The 21508-nt window shown below is 38.9% G+C and overlaps 1 protein-coding gene across 1 annotated transcript in view; it reads left to right on the top strand.

Moving 5' to 3' along the window:
- Positions 1 to 11349, top strand: part of SPOCK1 (SPARC (osteonectin), cwcv and kazal like domains proteoglycan 1) — a 583263-nt gene extending 571914 nt beyond the window's left edge. The window contains exons 9-10 of the mRNA XM_068980383.1: positions 10586 to 10723; positions 11159 to 11349. Of these exons, the coding sequence (XP_068836484.1) occupies positions 10586 to 10723; positions 11159 to 11349 (329 nt within the window). The remainder of the gene's footprint in view (positions 1 to 10585; positions 10724 to 11158) is intronic.
- Positions 11350 to 21508: the final 10159 nt, after the last annotated feature.

Raw genomic sequence — 21508 nt, 5'->3', positions numbered from 1 at the left:
TACCTCTTTCCTACTGTGAATCCCACCTAGTTTTGAAACACACTTTATCACACCTCTCCACATAAGGGATATTATTCTAGCTGACTCATAAAAATACCATTTATCTGCCTACAAATTATTTTTTTGCATGGGGAAATCTAATATAATAAATGTGTATTCAGGGGCATTCACATTCTGAGCAAAAACAAGCAATAACAAATTATAATCAGGTATAATTACTGCCTACTTAGGAAAAATGATAATTTTATTACATTATAGATATAGAACAGCACCTGCTTCTAACCATCCTGGGGGCTTAACTTGGTATGCATTTTCCTTTGCTCTATTAAGTGCTCTTGTTTTCCAACTGCAGCTCAAGGATAAGGATCAGCATTTCCTCAGCTTTCTATTTGTTGGCAAAATCTTCCCTGCTTTTTGTTTATTGAAAGCATCTTCTTTTTTCCCCTTCCTCCTTTTCCCTGCAGACCAGGAGTTCTGTGCACTGACTGAACATCTAAGTTAGAATATGAGCACTACGTCTTTGTGGCACCAGCAGAATTACTTTTCACTGGGGGAAATGTCCTTTCTGTGATCTCATTTGATCTTTGGGAGCCTAGTCATCTTGGAATAGTGATCAATGTTTGAGTAGTTGCTAGAATTGAGTAGTTTGTTTGAGTAGTAGCTGGATCTGAGGTTACTGCCTGCCTTACTACCCTTCTTTCCAGGTCTAGTCTGAGAAATAAAAGGTAAATTTAAAAACAGTCATTCTAAAAAAAAAAATCACAAAATTAGGCAGTAGAAATCTAGAGTGGTAAGCAGAGACCTCCATCCTCAGATGACTGACATTTAATGTTACTACTTAGATAACACTGAGGAGAATTATCCCATTGTAGATGAGCATACAATCATCAAACACATCCTAAGAATGAAAAAAAAAAAAAACCTGTCATAACTAAATATTACCTACAATTGAGTGAGAATCAGATTGGTATCACTGATTTAAGAGGAGAAAATCACTTTGAACTGAAAATATTAAATTTAGCACAGTGATCATCCAAGTGTGATGACAGATTCTCAAACCACAGATTCAGTAAGCTTACTAACCCAAGACTTACTAAAATATCACTAAAGGTTTTAATATGCAGAAGACAAATAATCCCAGAAGGAATCACTTCTTTTCCACATTTTATCTCATAAGGCATGTTGCTATATCTAAATAAATAAGACCAATCAAAATATTTTAATAACAAGGTAGAATCATCATTTCAGACTGTTGGGGTCAGTGAAAAAATATGTTAAGCTTTTTATTTATTCAGAAATAAAACACAGATTAACTTTAGAGCTTATTAGGTAAAATATACTTCTGTGTATTTTAAGGTAACAATAAAAATATTGGGAAAAGAATATATAGTTTTTAAATATATGAAAACCATGGAAAAAAAGAAAATTTGATCATTTCTACAAAAAGAGGGAAAGAGGGAAGATAGGGAACACAAAGTACAGTGGTAGATATAAAAACAAGCATATCTATAATCAATCACAATAAATGTGAATGGGCCTAACTCATTTATTGTGAGACAGATACTATTAAAAGCTGCCTACTTTGTTTTTAGTTCTTAAGAGAATTATGTAATATTATCTTGCTGAAATGTTTCTTTTACTATACTATTACTATATCTCAACAGGTATACCTATAATTTTAAGACAAAATGTAACATTATAAAACAATTGTAACTATATATGCAACCAACATAGGAGCACTGCAATATATAAGGAAAATATTAATAGCCATAAAAGGAGAAATTGATAATGACACAGTAAAAGTAAGGGACTTTAACAGATGATCCAGACACAAAATCAATAAGGAAACACAGACCTTGGATGATACATTAGACCAGATGGACTTTATTTATAGAACATTCCATCTAAAAGCAGCAGAATGCACATTCTTTTCAAATGCACATGGAGCATTCTCCAGGAGTAATCACATGTTGGGCCACAAAGCAAGCCTTGGTAAATTTAAGAAAATTGAAATCATATCAAGCACCTTTTCTGACCACAATGTGAGATTAGAAATCAACTACAAGAAAAACACTGTAAAAATGCAAATATATGGCAGCTAAACAATATGCTACTAAACAACAAATGGATAACTGAAGAAATCAAAGAAGAAATATAAAAAAAAATATCTAGAGATAAAGCACAACGAAAACATCACCATCCAAAACCTATAAGACACAGCAAAAAAAAAAAAAAACAGTTTTAAGAGGAAAGTTTATAGTAATTCAGTCTTACCTCAGAAAACAAGAAAAACCCCAAATAAACAATCTAACCTTATTCCTGAAGCAACTAGAGAAAGAAGTACAAACAAAACTCAAAAAGTTAGTAGATGGAAAGAAATCATAAAGATTCATCATAAATGAAATAGAGAAAAGATCAATGAAACTAAAAGCTGATTCTTTGAAAAGATAAACAAAATTGATAAATTTTTAGCCAGCCTCATCATGAAAAAAAGGGAGAGGACTCAAATCAATGAATTTAGAAATATAAAAGAAGTTACAATGGACACCACAGAAATACAAAAGATCATAATAGACAGCTACAAGCAACTATGTGCCAATAAAATGGACAATCAAGAAGAAATGGGTGAATTCTCAGAAAGATGCAACCTTCCAAGACTGAACCAGAAAGAAATAGAAAATATGAACAGACTAATCATAAGCACTGAAATTGAAACTGTGATTTAAAAACTCCTGACAAACGAAAGTCCAGGATCAAATGGCTTCACAGGCGAATTCGCTCAGATATTTTGAAAAGAGCTGACTCCTATCTTCTGAAACTCTTCCAAAAAACTGCAAAGGAAGGAACACTCCCAAACTCTATCCATGAGGCCACCATCACCCTAATACAAAAACCAGACAAGATCAGACAAAGAAAGAAAATTGTAGGGTTGACATAGACACACTATTACATTTAAAATAGTGAACAAAGATCTGCTGTTAGCACAAGGAACACTATTCAATATTCTGTAATAAACAGGAAAATAACTTCAAAAAGAATAAGTGAAAGTGAAGTCACTCAAGTCATGTCTGACTCTTCATGACCCTCTGGACTGTAGCCTGCCAGACTCCCCATCCATGGGATTTTTCCAGGCAAGACTACTGGAGTGGGTTGCCATTTCCTTCTCCAGGGGAATCTTCTTGACCTGGGGATCGAACCCATTTCTCCTGCATTGCAGGCAGAGTCTTTATTGTCTGAGCCACCAGGGAATCCAGATATATGTATAACTGAATCACCTTACTTACTATACACCTGAAACTAACACAATATTGTTAATCCACTGTAGTCCAATATAAAATTTTTTTAAAAGGAAACACACAAAAATAACAGAACTGTAGGAACTGTCATACCTAACCTATTTAGAGACTTGAATATACCTCTTCTTGAAAAATTATAGTTCAAGGAGACAAAAGAAGAAATAAACAATATAATTCATTAGCATTTTAATATGTATTCTTGTACATGAGCACAGAATAGAGAGTCTTTTCAAACACACATTTGTCATGGATATATAGAAAACTATAAAACACTAATGAAAGAAATCAAAGATGACACAAATAGTTGGGGAAATATACCATGTTCATGGCTCAGAAGAATCAATATAGTGAAAATGAGTATACTACCCAAAGCAATCTATAGATTCAATGCAATCCTTATCAAGCTACAAATGGTATTTTTCAGAGAACTAGAACAAATAATTTCACAATTTGTATGGAAATACAAAGACCTTGAATAGCCAAAGCAATCTTGAGAAAGAAGAATGGAACTGGAGGAATCAACCTATCTGACTTCAGACTATACTATAAAGCAACAGTCATCAAGACAGTATGGTACTGGCACAAAGACAGAAACATAGATCAATGGAACAAAATAGAAAGCCCAGAGATAAATCCATGCACCTATGGACACCTTATCTTTGACAAAGGAGGCAGGAATATACAATGGAGAAGACAATCTCTTTAACAAGTGATGCTGGGACAACTGGTCAACCACTTTAAAAGAATGAAACTAGAACACTTTCTAACACCATACACAAAAATAAGCTCAAAATGGATTAAAGATCTAAATGGAAGACCAGAGACTATAAAACTCGTAGAGGAGAACATAGGCAAAATACTTTCCGACATAAATCACAGCAGGATCCTCTATGCCCCAACCTCTTAGAATATTGGAAATAAAAGCAAAAATAAACAAAAGAGACCTAATTAAAATTAAAAGCTTTTGCACAACAAAGGAAACTATAAGCAAGGTGAAAAGATAATATTCAGAATGGGAGAAAATAATAGCAAATGAAGCAACTGACAAAGAATTAATCTCAAAAATATACAAGCAACTTCTGCAGCTCAATTCCAGAAAAATAAGTGACGCAACCAAAAAATGGGCCAAAGAACTAAACAGACATTTCTCCAAAGAAGACATACAGATGGCTAACAAACACATGAAAAGATGCTCAACATCACTCATTATCAGAAAAATGCAAATCAAAACCACAATGAGGTACCATTTCATGACAGTTAGAATGGCTCCTATCAAAAAGTCTACAAACAATAAATGCTGAAGAGGGTGTGGAGAAAAGGGAACCCTCTTACACTGTTGGCGGGAATGCAAACTAGTACAGCTATTATGGAGAACAGTGTGGAGATTCCTTAAAAAACTAGAAATAGAACTGCCATATGACCCAGCAACCCCACTGCTGGGCAAACACACTGAGGAAACCAGAATTGAAAGAGACACATGTACCCCAATGTCCATCGCAGCACTGTTTACACATGTCTTCCAGGACATGGAAGCAACCTAGATGTCCATCAGCAGATGAATGGATAAGAAAGCTATGGTACATATACACAATGGAATATTACTCAGCTGTTAAGAATGCATTTGAATCAGTTCTAATGTGATGGATGAAACTGGAGCCTATTATACAGAGTGAAGTAAGTCAGAAAGAAAAACACCAATACAGTATATTAATGCATATATATGGAATTTAGGAAGATGATAACAATGACCCTATATGTGAGACATCAAAGAGACACAGATGTAAAGAACAGACTTTTGGACTCTGTGGGAGAAGGTGAGGGTGGGATGATTTGAGAGAATGGCATTGAAACATGTATATTATCATATCTGAAATAGATCATCAGTCCAGGTTTGATGCATGAGACAGGGTGCTCAGGGCTGGTGCACTGGGATGACCCTGAGGGATGGGATGGGGAGGGAGGTGGGAAAGAGGGTCAGGATGGGGAACACATGTACATCCATGGCTGATTCATGTGAATGTATGGCAAAAACCACCACAATATTGTAAAGTAACTAGCCTCCAATTAAAAAGAAAAAGCAGAAATAGAGTCACAGAAAAAAAAAAAAGCTGAAACTAAATATCTCAAAAAAGTACCATAGATCATATTCATTCTCTACAAGTGGAAGTAAAAAAAGATTATCCAATCTTACATGTCTAGATTTTTTTAGTAGTCAAAACTGAATAAAGTAAAAATACAAAACATTTAGACATGAGTGAAAATAAAAGCACTGTGTGCCAAAAAGAGAGAGAGAGAGAGAAGCAACTAAAATGAAACTTAGAGGAACAGTCATGGCTTCAAATGCATTTCTGGAGAAAAAGAAACCTAAAATTTCAAATAAGCTGTAAGCACAATACAGTTAAGACTAAAGCAAAAACAAATCAAATAGACAAACCTTTGACAACATGAAAGTCTCAAATGTTCTCATGAATTTAAAAATGGGATATAACCTCTGATATGCACATGTGCATGCTCAATTGTGTCCAGCTCTTTGCAGTCCTATGGATTGTAGCCTGCCGGGCTCCTCTGTCCATGGTATTCTCCAGGCAGGAATACTGGAGTAGGTTGCCATTTCCTCTTCCAGGGGATCTTCCTGACCCTGGGATTGAACTTGCATCTCTTGCAATTCCTGCATTGGCAGGCATATTCTTTTACCACTGAGCTACCTGGGAAGCCTTGTAACCACAGATATAGATGCATACTATAAGTTTGTGGTTCTGAAACTTCACTGTGCATCAGAAACACTTGGAGAGTTTATTAGTTTTCTGGGCCCTACGGTCAAAGTTCTTAACTCAGTAGGTTTGGGGTAAGCTCAAAAATTTTCTAAGCTATTCCCCACTGATGCTGCAGCTGCTTCTGGGCCCACACTTTGAAAACCATTGCTATAAACTGACTCATAACAATTATGAATTACCATATTTGGCTCATGAAGAAAAGACTCAACTAAACTAAGAAAAAAATTAATTTAAATCAAAATACTACTGTCACCTCCTAAAATAGGCACTAGGCTCAACATATTTCTACAGCTGAATACTTTATGGAGATCATTCTCATTTTATACAAAACATCTGGAGTATAGAAAAAGAAAAGTACCTGAATCAATTTACAAAAGAGTTGCTTTGATACAGAAATTGAAGAAAATTATATACCTCTGTCACTGAGTAACACAGATATAAAAGGATCAGCAAATTAAATCCAATATATCATGACCAAGTAGTATTTATTCCAGGAAAACAGGTTTGTTTTTTTTTAATTGTGCCACTCATTAGAAATATATAAAGGATTAAAAAATCCTATGATTCTCTCAAGTATTAAAAAAAAAAAACTTTAATCAGGAAGAAACAGAAAATCTGAACAGACTAGTGAGAAGATTGAATCAGTAATGAAAAGTCTCTCAGGAAAGAATGGACCAAGAGCAGACAGCTTCACTGGTGAATTTTACCAGATATTTAAAGAAAAATACCAATCATTCTCAAACTCCTCCCAAAAATTTCAGAGGGGAGGAACACTCCCAAACTCATTTTATGAAGCCAGAGTTACCTTGTTACTAAAGCCAGAAAAAACTCTACAAGGAAACTATAGGCCAATATCCCAGATGAATATAGATGCACAAAAACAAATTTCTCAATAAAATACTAGTGAACCAAAGTAAGCATCACATTAAAAGGATTATTCACCATGATCAAGGAGGATTTATCCCTGGGATGTAATGATGGTTCTACACATACAAATCAGCCAAGTGATGCATCACATTAATAGAATGAAAGAAAAATATTATATGATCATCTCAATAGATGCAGTAAATCCATTTGACAAAACTGAACATTTGTTCATGATAAAAACCTCAATAAATTATGTATTAAAGCAATGTACCCCAATTTAATAAAGACCACATATGACAACCACAGCTAGCATCCTATTCAATGGTGAAAGGTTTAAAGCTTTTCCTCTAAGATCAAGAAAAAAGACAAAGGTATCACCACTCCTATTCAGTATAATACTGGAAGTCCTAGACAGAGCAATCAGGCAAGAAATAAGTCATCCAAGGTGGAAAGGGATATGTAAAATTTTCTTTGTTTGCAGATGATGCAATTTGCAATAGTCAACAGGGACAGGAAAAGGTGCTCAGCATCACTAATCGTCAGAGAAATGCAAACCAAAACCACAGTAAGATATCAGATTCTGCCTGTGAGAAGGGCGATCTTGAAAAAGGAACAACAGGAATAACAAATGCTGGCAAGGATGTGGGAAAAGGAGTACTGTTGTGCACTGTTGCTGGGATTATAAATTGGTGCAGCCACAATGGAATGAAACAGTATGGAGGTCCCCCCCCCCACCAAATTTAAAAAAAAAACTACTATATGATCCAGCAGAGAAGGCAATGGCACCCCACTCCAGCACTCTTGCCTGGAAAATCCCATGGACGGAGGAGCCTGGTGGGCTGCAGTCCATGGGGTCGCTACGAGTCAGACACAACTGAGTGATTTCACTTTCACTTTTCACTTTCATGCATTGGAGAAGGAAATGGCAACCCACTCCAGTGTTCTTGCCTGGAGAAACCCAGGGATGGGGGAACCTGGTGGGCTGCCATCTCTGGGGTCGCACAGAGTCGGACACGACTGAAGTGACTTAGCAACAGCAGCATCATATGATCCAGAAATTCACTTCTGGGGATATATCCAAAGGAAATGAATATACTAAAGAGAAATCTGCATACTCATGTTCACATTGACCAAGATATGAAAACAACCTAAGTGTTCTTTGATGGATGAATGGATAAAGAAGTGTATGCATGGGTGTGTGTGTGTGTGAGTATATAACAGTATATCATTCATCCATAAAAAAGAAAGGAAATCTTGCCAATTGCGACAACATAGATGGATGCTGAGGGCATTATCCTAAGAGAAATAAGTCAGAGAAAGAAAATACCATATGGTCTGCTGCTGCTGTCACTGCTACTAAGTCGCTTCAGTCGTTTCCAACTCTGTGCATACGGTCACTTGTATGTCTAATCTTAAACTCATGAAGAAATATTAATAGATGAAACTCGTGGTAAACACAGGCAGGGTATCGACAATGGGAGAATTGAATGAAGGTGGTCAAAAGGTACAAACTTCCAGTTAAGAGATAAATAAATATTGAAGATATACAACACAATATAGTATATACTATACTATAGTTAACACTGTAGTATAGTAGATATGAAAGTGTTAAGAGAGTAAATCCTGAGAGTTCTCACAAGGAAAAAAACTTTTTTTCTATATGAGATGTTGGATGTAACCAAAAATTATTATGGTTATCATTTCACAGTATATAAGTCAAACTATTATGCTGTACACCTTAATCTTCTACAGTGTTATATGTCAATTATGTGTGTGTGTGCTCAGTTGCTCAGTTGTGTCCAAATCCATGCAGCCCCATGGACTGTAGCCTGCCAGGCTCCTCTGTCCATGGAATTTCCCAGGCAAGAATACTGGAGTGGATTGCCATTTCCTCCTCCAGGGGATCTTCCTGATTCAGGGGTCAAACCCATGTCTCTTGTGTCTTCTGTATTGGCAGGCGGATTCTTTACTATTAGCACCACCTGGGAAGATCATGCCAATTATATTTCGATTACATTTCAATAAAATTTGGGAAAATTCTGAAATAAAAGTAAGAGTAGGACCACAGGGAAAAGTAGAACTCATGATCAAAAAAGGAATCCTGTCTAACCTTGAGTAAGTCCTAGGCCCCTGAAACCTAGACTAGATTATAATGAAGCATGCCATTCTGTCTTGCTGGCTCAATAGCAAATACTGTCCGATGTGTGAGCCCTCTTGTCTGTCTTCAGTTGTCACTCAGTCGTGTCCAACTCTTTGAGACCCCATGGACTACAGCACACCAGGCTTCCCTGTCCATCACCAACTCCTGGAGCTTGCTCAAACTCATGTCCATCGAGTCGGTGATGCCATCCAACCATCTCATCCTCTGTCATCCCCTTCTCTTCCTGCCTTCAATTTTTCCCATCATCAGGGTCTTTTCCAATGAGTCAAGTGGCCAAAATACTGCAGTTTCAGCTTCAGCATCAGTCCTTCTAGTGAATATTCAGGACTGATTTCCTTTAGGCTCGACTGGTTGGATCTCCTTGCAGTCCAACGGACTCTCAAGAGTCTTCTCCAACACCACAGTTCAAAAGCATCAATTCTTTGGTGCTCAGCTTTATTTATAGTTCAACTGACATCCACACATGACTACTGGAAAAACCATAGCTTTGACTAGATGGACCTTTGTCGGCAAAGTAATGTCTCTGCTTTTTAATATGCTGTCTAGGTTGGTCATAGCTTTTCTTCCAAGGAGCAAGCATCTTTTAATTTCATGGCTTCAGTCACCATCTGCAGTGGTTTTGGAGCCCAAGAAAATAAAATCTCTCACTGTTTCCATTGTTTCCGTATCTATTTGCCATGAAGTGATGTGACCTGATGCCATGATCTTTGTTTTTTGAATGTTGAGTTTTAAGCCAGCTTTTTCACTGTCCTCTTTCACTTTCATCAAGAGGCTCTTTAGTTCCTCTCCTCTTTCTGCCAGAAGGGTGCTGTCATCTGCGTTTCTGAGGTTCTTGATGTTTCTCCCAACAATCTTGATTCCAACTTGTGCTTCATCCAGCCTGGCATTTCTCATGATGTACTCTGCATATAAGTTAAATAAGCAGGGTGACAATATACAGCCTTGACATACTCCTTTCCTGATTTGGAACCAGTCTGCTGTTCCATGTCCAGTTCTAACTGTTGCCTCTTGACCTGCATACAGATTTCTCAAGAGCCAGGTGTGATAGTCTGGTATTCCCATCTTTTGAATTTTCCATGGTTTGTTGTGATCTACATAGTTAAAGGGTTTGGCATAATCAATAAAGCAGTAGATGTTTTTCTACAGAAGTTGTCTGTCTTAGAAGGCATTAACTCTATCTGTGCACTTCTCTGATTCAAGCTCAGTTCATAAAGAATCTGCCTGTAATGCAGGAGACCCGGGTATGATTCCTGGGTCAGGAAGATACACTGGAGAAGGGATAGGCTACCTACTCCAGTATTCTTGGGCTTCCCTTGTGGCTCAGCTGGTAAAGAATCTGCCTGCAATGTGGGAGACCTGGGTTTGATCCCTGGGTTGGGAAGATCCCCTGGAGAAGGGAAAGGCTATCCACCATGGGGTCACAAAGAGTCAGACGCAACTGAGCAATTTTGACTTTCTGATTCAAGCTATACCTTTTGTTCCCCTAGGAGCATTCATCCCTCGGTGTAATGAGGAGGGCTATTACAAAGCCACACAGTGCCATGGCAGCACGGGGCAGTGCTGGTGTGTGGATAAATATGGCAATGAGCTAGCCGGCTCCAGGAAACAGGGTGCTGTGAACTGTGGTGAGTAAGGCCTTCTCTACCTGCCCCTCAGTGACCTCTAGAGACTCGTAGGTACTCACTGTATGAGGATCTGGGCAGAAGAATCTCAAGAAGTCACCGTGGTCTCCAGTGAGCAAGTTGACAATGGAGATACAGTAAACCTGGAATCACATGAGATGATGCATAGCTAGTTTTCTGAGTGGCAGGAGCTCACCATGACCACTGAACTGGATAGCAGTTTTTGACAGTCAGGGACTGGCTGCAGGCCAAGAGTGACTCTCAAGATAAACCTCCCTAGAATTCTGGAGCTTTTAACAGGCTAAAGCTTGTGGTCCCTACCAGGTAGATGGGGATGCTCCCATGATCAGAAGGTAAACTGCATGGTTTTGCCCTACAGCTAAGGAGGTCGTGTGGCATAGCAGAATCTTACCTTCCATCTCTTCTTCCTCCTTTCAGAGGAGGAGCAGGAGACCTCGGGGGATTTTGGCAGCGGTGGCTCTGTGGTTCTGCTGGATGACCTGGAGGATGAGCAGGAGCTGGGACCCAAGGACAGACTGGGGAAGCCACGGGTGCATGCCCGGGCAGTGACGGAGGATGACGAGGATGAGGACGACGACAAAGAGGATGAGGTCGGGTACATATGGTAGTTCCCACACGGAGGAGGACACGAGGTCTGCACAGAATTGCAAGTCACTTCCTGTTCCTGCATTTGTCTCTAAAACTCCACAGCACACAGCCTCTTCTTCATCATCGCCCTCTCCACCCAAGCTAGGGTTTTGGAAGACAACTCCTTGTTCCCGGATCATGCTGATTTTGCATACGGTGTGTGGGAAGAAGGGTGTTGTGCTTTGTTTTTTAGACAGGGGAATGGCTGGCCGAATGAGAGCCTCCTTCCCTTCTGTGAGTTTTTTTTTACAACAAGCATGTGATGTATGTGGGATTCTGACAGTGCAGGGAGCCCCCACCCTCTAAATGTCAAAGACCCTTTCCAGTCACCCACATGGGTGGTTATTACAGCATGGTTCCCAGCCTTACCGTGTCTAAGTGCTTTTCTTGTGTCCTGTAGATGTTGTGGAAAACACACCACACTGTACCTTTTCCCCCCCTGCCCAACCTACCCCCGCCACCCCTGGTGTCTATTATTACAAATCAGTTTTTCACTTCACTTGATCTGGCTTCCTACAAATAACAGCCTTAATTCAGTCAAGAGTCCCTTTGGGGAATTGATTTTCTTTATTAAAAAAGGTATCTGAATACTTCTGTCTGTATGTGCATAAATAGGTAAGTATATACAGAAGACACTGTACACACCACTCTGAAGAAAAAGGGGGGGAGTTGGGTATCTATTAAAAAACTTTGAAAAACAATTACACATTTGTCAGCTCGTCTAGACCTGGATCGTCATTTCTGGAATAGCAAATCTGTATCAAAGTCCTTTTTTTTGCACTACCAGTTGGCACTTGTAGCCTACAGGCTGAGGAGGCTGCTTCCATCTGCGGCAGCAGAGCTACTGGAAGCCTCTTTGATTTGGATAAGCCTCTGTCTGCCTAAATCGCTTTCCTCACAGAAGCCATGAGACTCCCACGTGGGCAGCTTCACAAGCCATTGCTCTCATTTCAGCTCCAACCCCGCTTCGGGCTGTGGCAGTCCTGTCTGTGGCAGGCCCCTCTCTCCCCTACCTACTCAAGGGCTTTTTGTAAGGCATGTACACATATCCCCTGCTCTCTAAGAAGACAGTCTCCTTGCTGTTCCCTAGCAGAAGCAAATTTTGCATCCTTAACTCAATCTTTCAGTTTTGCCCCTATCTATCCACACATCATGATAAGGCTACAAAAGCTCTACAGATTTTCTTTGATCACTTAACATTTGTAAAGAATCTCAGATGGAGGCCCAGAAAGAACTTTATGACAGCACATGGGAAGCCAGGGTGGGATAAAGAGCTAATCCTGTGCTCATCCCCTCCCCCATACATGTATCAAAGGACTCATGAAGAAAGCCCTTCACCGTTGCATTTCTTTGCCCTAAGTCAACTCCTGATTAGAATCCATCTCCAAATTTGGTAGGGCCATCATCTCTACAATCTTTAGGATTTCTCCCGATACAAGTACCAAAGAGTAGTCTTCCAAGTGGCCCCATTTAGTTCAGTATGGGCCTTAAGCTCCTGCCCCACCTGGTTTTCACCTTCCCCACCAGCCACCCAGCAAGGCTCTGTGGCCCACATTTGTTTTTCTTCCCTTCCTGCACTCCAGCCAGTCCATAAGGAGGCCACACAAACTCAGGCAAAAAATATATTCAGCCAAACTAGGATTATAGTGGCAGCTGACCAATCCCTATCCCAAACTGACCATTTGTTTCTACTTTACTTTACCAGCTCACCTCAAACTAGTAATTTCAAATCCCTGCGTTGGCCAGGCCCACTTGCCTTATCCCTGGAGTTGGCTCAGATGGGACATGAACTTACTTACTTGATACACTGAACTTGTTCAGCCTGAAAGAAGTGAGACCAGCCAGGACCCTAGGTGTCAGGTGACCACAGGCAAGCTCTGTATTGGGATTTCAGCTCCATCACTCCGGTTTCAGTTTTTTTCCTCACTTGAATAAAACTCTGAGATGATAATTTATAAAAACAGGTGCTTAATTGCAGCTAAATTATAATCACGTATATAAAAGAATCGAGACATATTAAAAAATCTCAGTCTAGGCCATCAGAGAAAACCATTGTTATTGTCTCCTCTGAGCTTAGAAAAATGCACAAGAGAACAAATTAAAATCGACAAATTGGTTTCACTTAGAGAAACTTCTAGGAACAGAGTGAACCACTGATTTTAATTTGCCTAATTATCTTATGACAAGTGTCAAATTAAGATGACACTTAAAGATCCTTAGCATTAACTTAATGATGGAGAAGAGTGCTCACTAGTCAATTCCCAGGAAGGTAATGAGATGCTCATTTTCAGAGATATTCCAAGAAGATATTTTGATTCATTAAAATATTAAATAAAAAGCCCTCCTAAGACTGGAACCCAAAATCAATGGAATAACATTAATGCCACTTTTCATGCCTCACTTTGGTAAGACAGCATTAGTTTTTTTCCAAAGATACTTTGCATAAGTACTAAAGATGTGACTTTTTAGTTACTTAGTCCTTAGAAGAATTTTTTTTTTTTTTGGTAGGAGTCCTTTATATATTGACAAAGTATCCATCAAAATCTTGATTGAAAAATATAGTACTGTGATAATCATTCCCTTATTGGAGACAGGTATGGAGTTGAAACTTCAGTAACTCATTTTTGGAACCTCCTTAGTGAATGGTTTTATTCTTATTCTATAAATGGTTCTTTTATTTGATACCATTTCCTTAGCATTTAAGTTAAGCCCCAGAATTTTATTCCACAATGGTTAGTTGTCTACCATATTAGTGTCTTTTTGTTTCCACCAACATTCTAGGCATGTTGTAGGCAAGGTAGGGAACACCTTCCGACTGAACCAGTTCTTCTTCCTTTATGCCCATCTTCCCACACTCAGCAGTGAATGACAACGTGTCTGTCCAGGTCTGTCCCTCTCCTCCTCCCAGGATGCCATCTACAGTTTTGTTTTTAACCTTGACCACACTGTACAGTAACATCCAAGAGCCCTTTCTACAGTGGGTGGTTTTGGTCTTTTTATACCTTTTTCTCAAAGTCACTGTTGTCTGTCTCTGTTCCATGTGTAGCAATGTAATGAGAGCCCACCAACTCCTGAGTGTCAAGTTTGTTGTCCCTATTGTAGATGAAATAGTGAAGTAGAAAAACCTAGTAAATTCTGAATGCTTTCCCATGTAGACTTATCTGGAATGTGAACACGACTCTTTTGGTTACTAGTAAATGCTTAACTGTAGTCCTGAGTAGGTGCATTTGTTTGTCTCAATAAATTTTAATTTGTCTGCAATGTCTGAGCATTTGTACTTTGTTAGATTGCACATGTGCTCACCAGGCCATGTTCGAACATCATCTCTGCAGAAGGGTTGGGCAAGTCAAGGGGGTAACTAAATGCAAGGCTCTCTGTTAAGGCTTCTGTATGCGGGGGAGGCCAACCACGAGGGGGTACAGCCTGTCCTGACCCTCGCAGAACACCCTGGCACACCAAGCCCTGTGCCCGCAAACCCTAGAATCTTGGCACCAGTCCTCCCTTTTGCTGCTTTCTTCTTTCTCAAGCTGCAGCTTTGTTACTTCGTCCTTATCCATCAGATTTCATTGCTGTCATCCTGTTTACAAGCTTAAGCTTTTTCAGTTCTTATTCCTTCCCTCCCTAGTCAGTTCTTCTCCAATTCTCTTGGGAGAAAAGAAACAAAACCCAAAAAACTTCACAGGGACTCTGAATTTTCCTCAGTTCATGGATTAACACACCATATGCTTGTCAAACATCAGAAAACACCCAATCGGAACAGAAATTATTTCCTTTCCACCTTATCCACATGAAGGCCAATGTATCTATGACTTAATTATACCCTGAGTGAGTAATTTCAGCACCAACTGACGTAGAAACTATCTTATGAATAATTCTAATCCTTTACCCAATGGACCGTATTTTACAGACAATTTAGAGATTGACAGTTCACGGAAAGGTGCTTCATAAATCCACAAAATAACTAATGTCAGGAGAACAATGACCAATATGAAGCCTCTGGGGTAGGTACAGGGTACATTAAAGAGTGCTGGCATTGTTGGACACTCCTGAACTTCCTCTTAACAGCAGATTTATAGTCAAGCCCCACATTTCTCCTCAAGTTGTGCCTTCATGGAATCCACCTTAGTCTTTTAAAAAGGCCAGGACCAAAGGAATGCTAATTATCTAGTGTGAGTGAAAAGGTCCCAGCACCTCTCAAAATTCTGGGTTGGTTGTGAGATTTACTTTGATAAATTGATTTAAGAAAAGGGGAAGATTTCAAAATTCATTCATTCAACTAGATGTATATGGATTAATTAGGAGATTTATAAATCTATAGATTAATATGTGTTTGATGGATGAATGCCATTATGAGCAGGCACCACATTCAGTGCTAGGAATATAGAATTGAATAAGACCTCGAGGGTCCTTCTCCGTACAGTTGCCTCCTTGTAAAAGACAAATAACTGCTACAGGATGGGTTGATAGATATCACAGTTGACACCAAGGTCTACTCCAGCCTTGTCAAAACATGCCTTTCTTGGTTTCCCATATCCATCAATCCCTGAATTTAACCCTACCTCTCTGGCTATTCCTCTTAGGTCTCCTGTATATCCTTTTGTTCAGCCAGTTCTGTTCATACAGGTGTTCCTCTCATCTGTGTTCTCAGCCCATTTCTCTTCAACTCTACATGCTTTCTCTAGGCAGTCTTATCTACATCAGTGTTTTCAACCAACTTCCTCCACTTGGAAAAGCCCCAATCTATGTTTCAAGTGCAGCTTCTGACTCTGCACCATTTTGAAAAAAACAAAACCACCTGGAATTTAGATCATTCTACTCAAATTTCCCATTAACCCCTCAATTTCAAACCTTAAAACATCAAAATGATAGAGTGAAATATAGAGAGAATATGCATTGACAATAGGAGTCAGCAAGGTTTTAAAAACAACAACAACAACAACAAAAAAAACAGTTCCTAGCAAACATGAGCCATAAAGGAATAGATTGATAAATTTTCCTCCATCAAAATTAATAGCATGCCATGAACAAATTTAAAAGATAAACAGAAGACTAAAGATATTGAGGACATAAAACAGATGAAGGATTAGGACATAAAATGTTTTAACTTCTACGAATCCATAAGAAAAATATAATTCAACAGACTAATGGGGAAAGATAAAAGCAAGTGAGCCATAGAAGACACACAGATGGCAAAGAAACCATGCCTAACCTCACTCATGATCAGAGAAATACAAATTAAAGCAATGATCTCTCAGTTTCACTCAGAGAAAAATCATGATCATGTCACATGTTGTTGAAAATGTAGTATAAGGAACACTCTCCGACACTGTACAGTCAGATCAGCCACTGGAGAGCAGTTTGGAAATAGCCATATAAGTAAGAGTAAATATCCTAAGACTGAATAATTCCACTTCTCAGAAGTTACTCCTAGAGGAAAAAAACCACACTAATTTACAAAGATATACATAGAATGTATGTATATCCATTATTGTATCATCTGTTAGGACAGGAAATTTGATACAAAACTAAGTATCAGTGGACATATTGGGCAACTTTATGCTCTGGAATATTATAACAGCAGTCAAAAATAATGAAGTAATTCATACACACTGACTTAGCAGAACTTCTAAAACATCTGTTGTATGAAGAAAAAATCAAGTGATAATAGAGTATGAAATACATGTTAGATATCTATAAGGTGACACTATCTACGTTTTCCAAGTAAATATAAAAATACACAGAGTCTGAAAGGACACACACCAAGCTGGTAGCAGTGGTGACCTCTGAGGAAAAGACTTGGATTTGGTCTGATCAGCCTCATCTATGTTTCATTTTTGTTTTTTATCATGAAAACAATATACTATGTCTTGTATGATTTTTAAATAATTCACTAGCTTCTTCCTCTTCAGATTTCTCCTCTTATACTCCTTGACTTCAAGAATGGCACCACCATCTACAGCTCTCTCCCCAGCTCCCAATCTGTACTAAGTCACCGAATTCTGTCAATTCTTCTTTCTAAATATCTCTTCCTATCTCACCACCATTATGGTTCTTTCCACCATCGTCTTTCTCAACTGTCTTAGAAATTTTTAAACCACTGACCATGCTTTATTCTTTACCAGCTCCAATACATTCTATATGCTGCTGCTGCCAGAGTAATTTATTCTCAAAAGCAAATCTGATCATGTCACTGATCTACTTAATTCTCAAGGTTTCTCATCACTGTCAGGACCAAATCTAAATTACTTGGCTTGGCAAATACACTCGTTTGTAACTGATCCCTTTGTACCTCTTGGTCTCTTTGCATTCCTCACTGTTTGAATTCTAATTTTTTCCCCAAGCACCTCCACCATTCTCAAGCTTCTGTTTGTGTTCCTGATAATTTTTTTTTACCAGAACAGCCTAGGAGTCTCAGATCAATTATTACTCCTCTAGCAACCCTTCCTAACTACTCTAAGAATTACCAAGCACTCCTCCCCTTTTCTCTAGAACCTTGTGTGTATCTCCAAACAAGTGCTTGGTAACTGCAATGTATAATTCTCCCTTCAAAAGCCAGAGATAAAACAAAATTGTGGACTAAGAAGCTCTAAGCCATCATTCCTCCACAGAGACATCAAAACCAACCCAAAACTGGCTAAGATAACCTTATAGAGAACTCTATTAAGTGATTAAAGACCAAGTGAACATCTAATCAATAAAAACCCTCATTCAAAATGGTAGTAAATTCCATGGTGTTTTACACCATGCTGAACACATTGCTTCCCCAGTGCAAATGGTCTTAATCTGGAGGAGGTGGCAGCAAAGTTCCTAATTCTATCCCATGAACCAGAAGGAACAAAAAAGACCTTTTTTGCAATATCCTAACCGTTAATATCTGGGAGCTTTCTAAAGGACAGGGCTCTGTTATGCCTAACTCAAAGCTCAAAGGTAGGGAGAGACAGCTAGCACTGTTCATGAAAGCTGCAGAGTACTACAGACCTGCAGATGCCTGGGGCAGAACAGCACGGGTAAAGGAGTACAATAGGCCATCTAAGGCTCTGACGAGAACCTGAAGTAGACTCTTTGGGAAATTAAGACTTTTAAGGTAACTGAGTGAGAGATGTGAGTTCGATCCTTGGATGGGGAAGATCCCCTGGAAAAGTGCATGCCAACCAACTCCAGTATTCTTGCCTGGAGAATCCCATCAACAGAGAAGCCTGGCAGGCTACAGTCCATGGGGTCGCACAGAGTCGGACTGCTGCTGCTGCTGCTAAGTCGCTCAGTCGTGTCTGACTCTGTGCGACCCCATAGACGGCAGCCCACCAGGCTCCCCCATCCCTGGGATTCTCCAGGCAAGAACACTGGAGTGGGTTGCCATTTCCTTCTCCAGTGCATGAAAGTGAAAAGGGAAAGTGAAGTCGCTCAGAGTCAGACAAGACTGAAGCAGCTTAGCACACAGTGTACATGGAAAGTCAAAAAAGGCTGCCCTCAGGCCCAAACAACATGCATGCTCAGCCAGGACACATGAGGAAAGCTTACATTTTCACTCTGGACTGATCTCAAGCTTCAGATCAGACCAGCTAGTTGCTGAAAGACTTCTCTGGTACAGGACTGGTATGCAAAGTGTGAGAAAGGTGGATGTTTTTTCAAATGCCCTATTTTACATAAGGTACACAAACTACCAGGAAAACATGCCCCATTCAAAGGAGCAAAATAAAGTAGCAGAAATCATCCCTGAAGAAGGACAGGAAATGGACTTTAAAACAACTGTTAGAAACATATTCAAAATACTAGAAGAAAACATGAACAAAAAACTAATGAAACCCAGGAAAATGATAAGAGAACAAAAAAGAATATGAACAAAGACAAAAATTGTATTAAAAAATGGAATTTCTGGTGCTGAAAAATAGCACTGAATACAACATTTCAATGGAAAGGTTTGACAGCAGATTTGAGCAGGCATAAAAAAAAATTAGTGAAAAATATCAAACCAGGACATTTGATGTCATCAAGTCTAAGAAGAAGGAAAAAAACAAAGTGAAAAGAGCCTAAGAGATTTATGAAATCCCACAAAGTAGAACAGTATATGGAGAAGGCAATGGCAACCCACTCCAGTACCCTTGCCTGGAAAATCCCAGGGACAGAGGAGCCTAGTGGGCTGCTGTCTATGGGATAGCACAGAGTCAGACACGACTGAAGCAATTTAGCAGCAGAAGCAGCAGCAGACCAGTATATACATTATATAAATCCCCAAAGGATAAGAGAAAAAGTACTGGAGAGATTATTTGAAAAAATATTAGATGAAAATGTCCTAAATTGAAGGAAAGACATGAATTTACACATCCAAGCAGCTCAATGGACCGGAAGTAGGGTAAATCCACACACCAAGAGACACACCAAGACACATCATAAACTACGGAAAGGGAATCTTAAAAACAATAAGAGAACAGTGACTCATCATATACATATTAACCTCTGTAAGACTACCATCCAATTTCCCAGCAAGAAACCTTGGAGGCCAGAAGATGTGAAATGAAATTATTTTAACTGATGAAAGAAAAAAAACAACAACATAGCAACAAAGAACTCTACAATCAGTAAAAATATCTTTCAAGAAATTAAGATACTCTCAGATAAACCAAAGCTGAAGGAATTTATTACCACTAAAACTGTCCTATCAGTTCAGTTCAGTCACTCAGTCATGTCCAACTCTTTGCGACCCCATGAATTGCCACACGCCAGGCCTCCCTATCTATCACCAACTCCTGGAGTTTACTCAAACTCACGTCCATCGAGTTGGTGATGCCATCCAACCATCTCATCCTCTGTCATCACCTTCTCCTCCTGCCCCCAATCCCTCCTAAGCATCAGGGTCTTTACCAATGAGTCAACTCTTCGCATGAGGTGGCCAAAGTACTGGAGTTTCAGCTTTAGCATCATTCCTTCCAAAGAACACCCAGGACCAATCTCCTTCAGAATAGACTGGTTGGATCTCCTTGCAGTCCAAGGGACTCTCAAGAGTCTTCTCCAACACCACAGTTCAAAAGCATCAATTCTAAGAAAAGATAAATGGAGTCCTTCAGATTGAAATGAAAGGAAGCTAGATGGTAACTCAAAACCAAAACTCTCTAGTAAAAGGTAAATGCATGGTCAAATAGTTTTTAAAAGTATTCTTGTAATTTTGGTTTTTAGCAGTTTAAAAGACAAATATATAAAAATCATTATAAATCTATGTAAATGGGTACACAATATAAAAGGATGTAATTTGCAATACTTCTCTGGTGGCTCAGACGGTAAAAGCATCTGCCTACAAAGTGGGAGACCCAGGTTCGATCCCTGGGTTGGGAAGATCCTCTGGAGAAGGAAATGGCAACCCACTCCAGTATTCTTGCCTGGAAAATCCCATGGATGGAGGAGCCTGGCAGGCTACAGTCCGTGGGGTTGCAAAGAGTCAGACACGACTGAGCAACTTCACAACAACGACAAATTTGCAATATGAATGAGAAAAGGGGGAGGAAAGAAGCTATAAAAGGGTAAAGTTTTGTATGCAAGTGAACTTCAGTTGTTATCAACTTAAAACAATTTTATAATTTTAGGATGTTATATGTAAGGCATATAGTAATAAAATATTCACAGAATTTCAAAAAAGGAAATAACAAAACAATGAACTAAACCCAAAGAAAGTAACAGTGGAAGAAATAAGGGACAAAAAAGCTATAAAACATGCAGAAAAGAAACAGCAAAATGTCAAAAGTAAGTCTTTCTCTATCAATAATATAAGTGTAAATGGATTAAATTCCTCAGTCAAAAGGCATAGACTAGCAGAATGGATTTAAAAAAAGAAAAAACACGATCCATCTGTATGTTGTCTATAAGAGACTCTCTTTAGATAAAGGGCAAAAATAGTTTGAAATTGAAAGGATGGGAAATGGTATTTCATGAAAGCAGTATTTAAAGGAGACAAAGAGTGGCTATACAAATAGACAAAATTGACTTTAAGTCAAAAACTCTTACAAGAGACAAAGAATAGTATTATGTATGATAAAAGGGTCAAATCACCAAAAGATATAACAAAGACACATATGCAACAAACCATAATCACAGAAAACTAGCCAATCTGATCGCATGGACCACAGCCTTGTCTAACTCAATGAAACTAAG

Source organism: Capricornis sumatraensis, chromosome 9 (genome assembly GCF_032405125.1).
Source record: "Capricornis sumatraensis isolate serow.1 chromosome 9, serow.2, whole genome shotgun sequence".
Taxonomy (NCBI): domain Eukaryota; kingdom Metazoa; phylum Chordata; class Mammalia; order Artiodactyla; family Bovidae; genus Capricornis; species Capricornis sumatraensis.
Note: the sequence above shows the minus strand (reverse complement) of the source record. Positions and strands in the feature narration are given on the sequence as shown.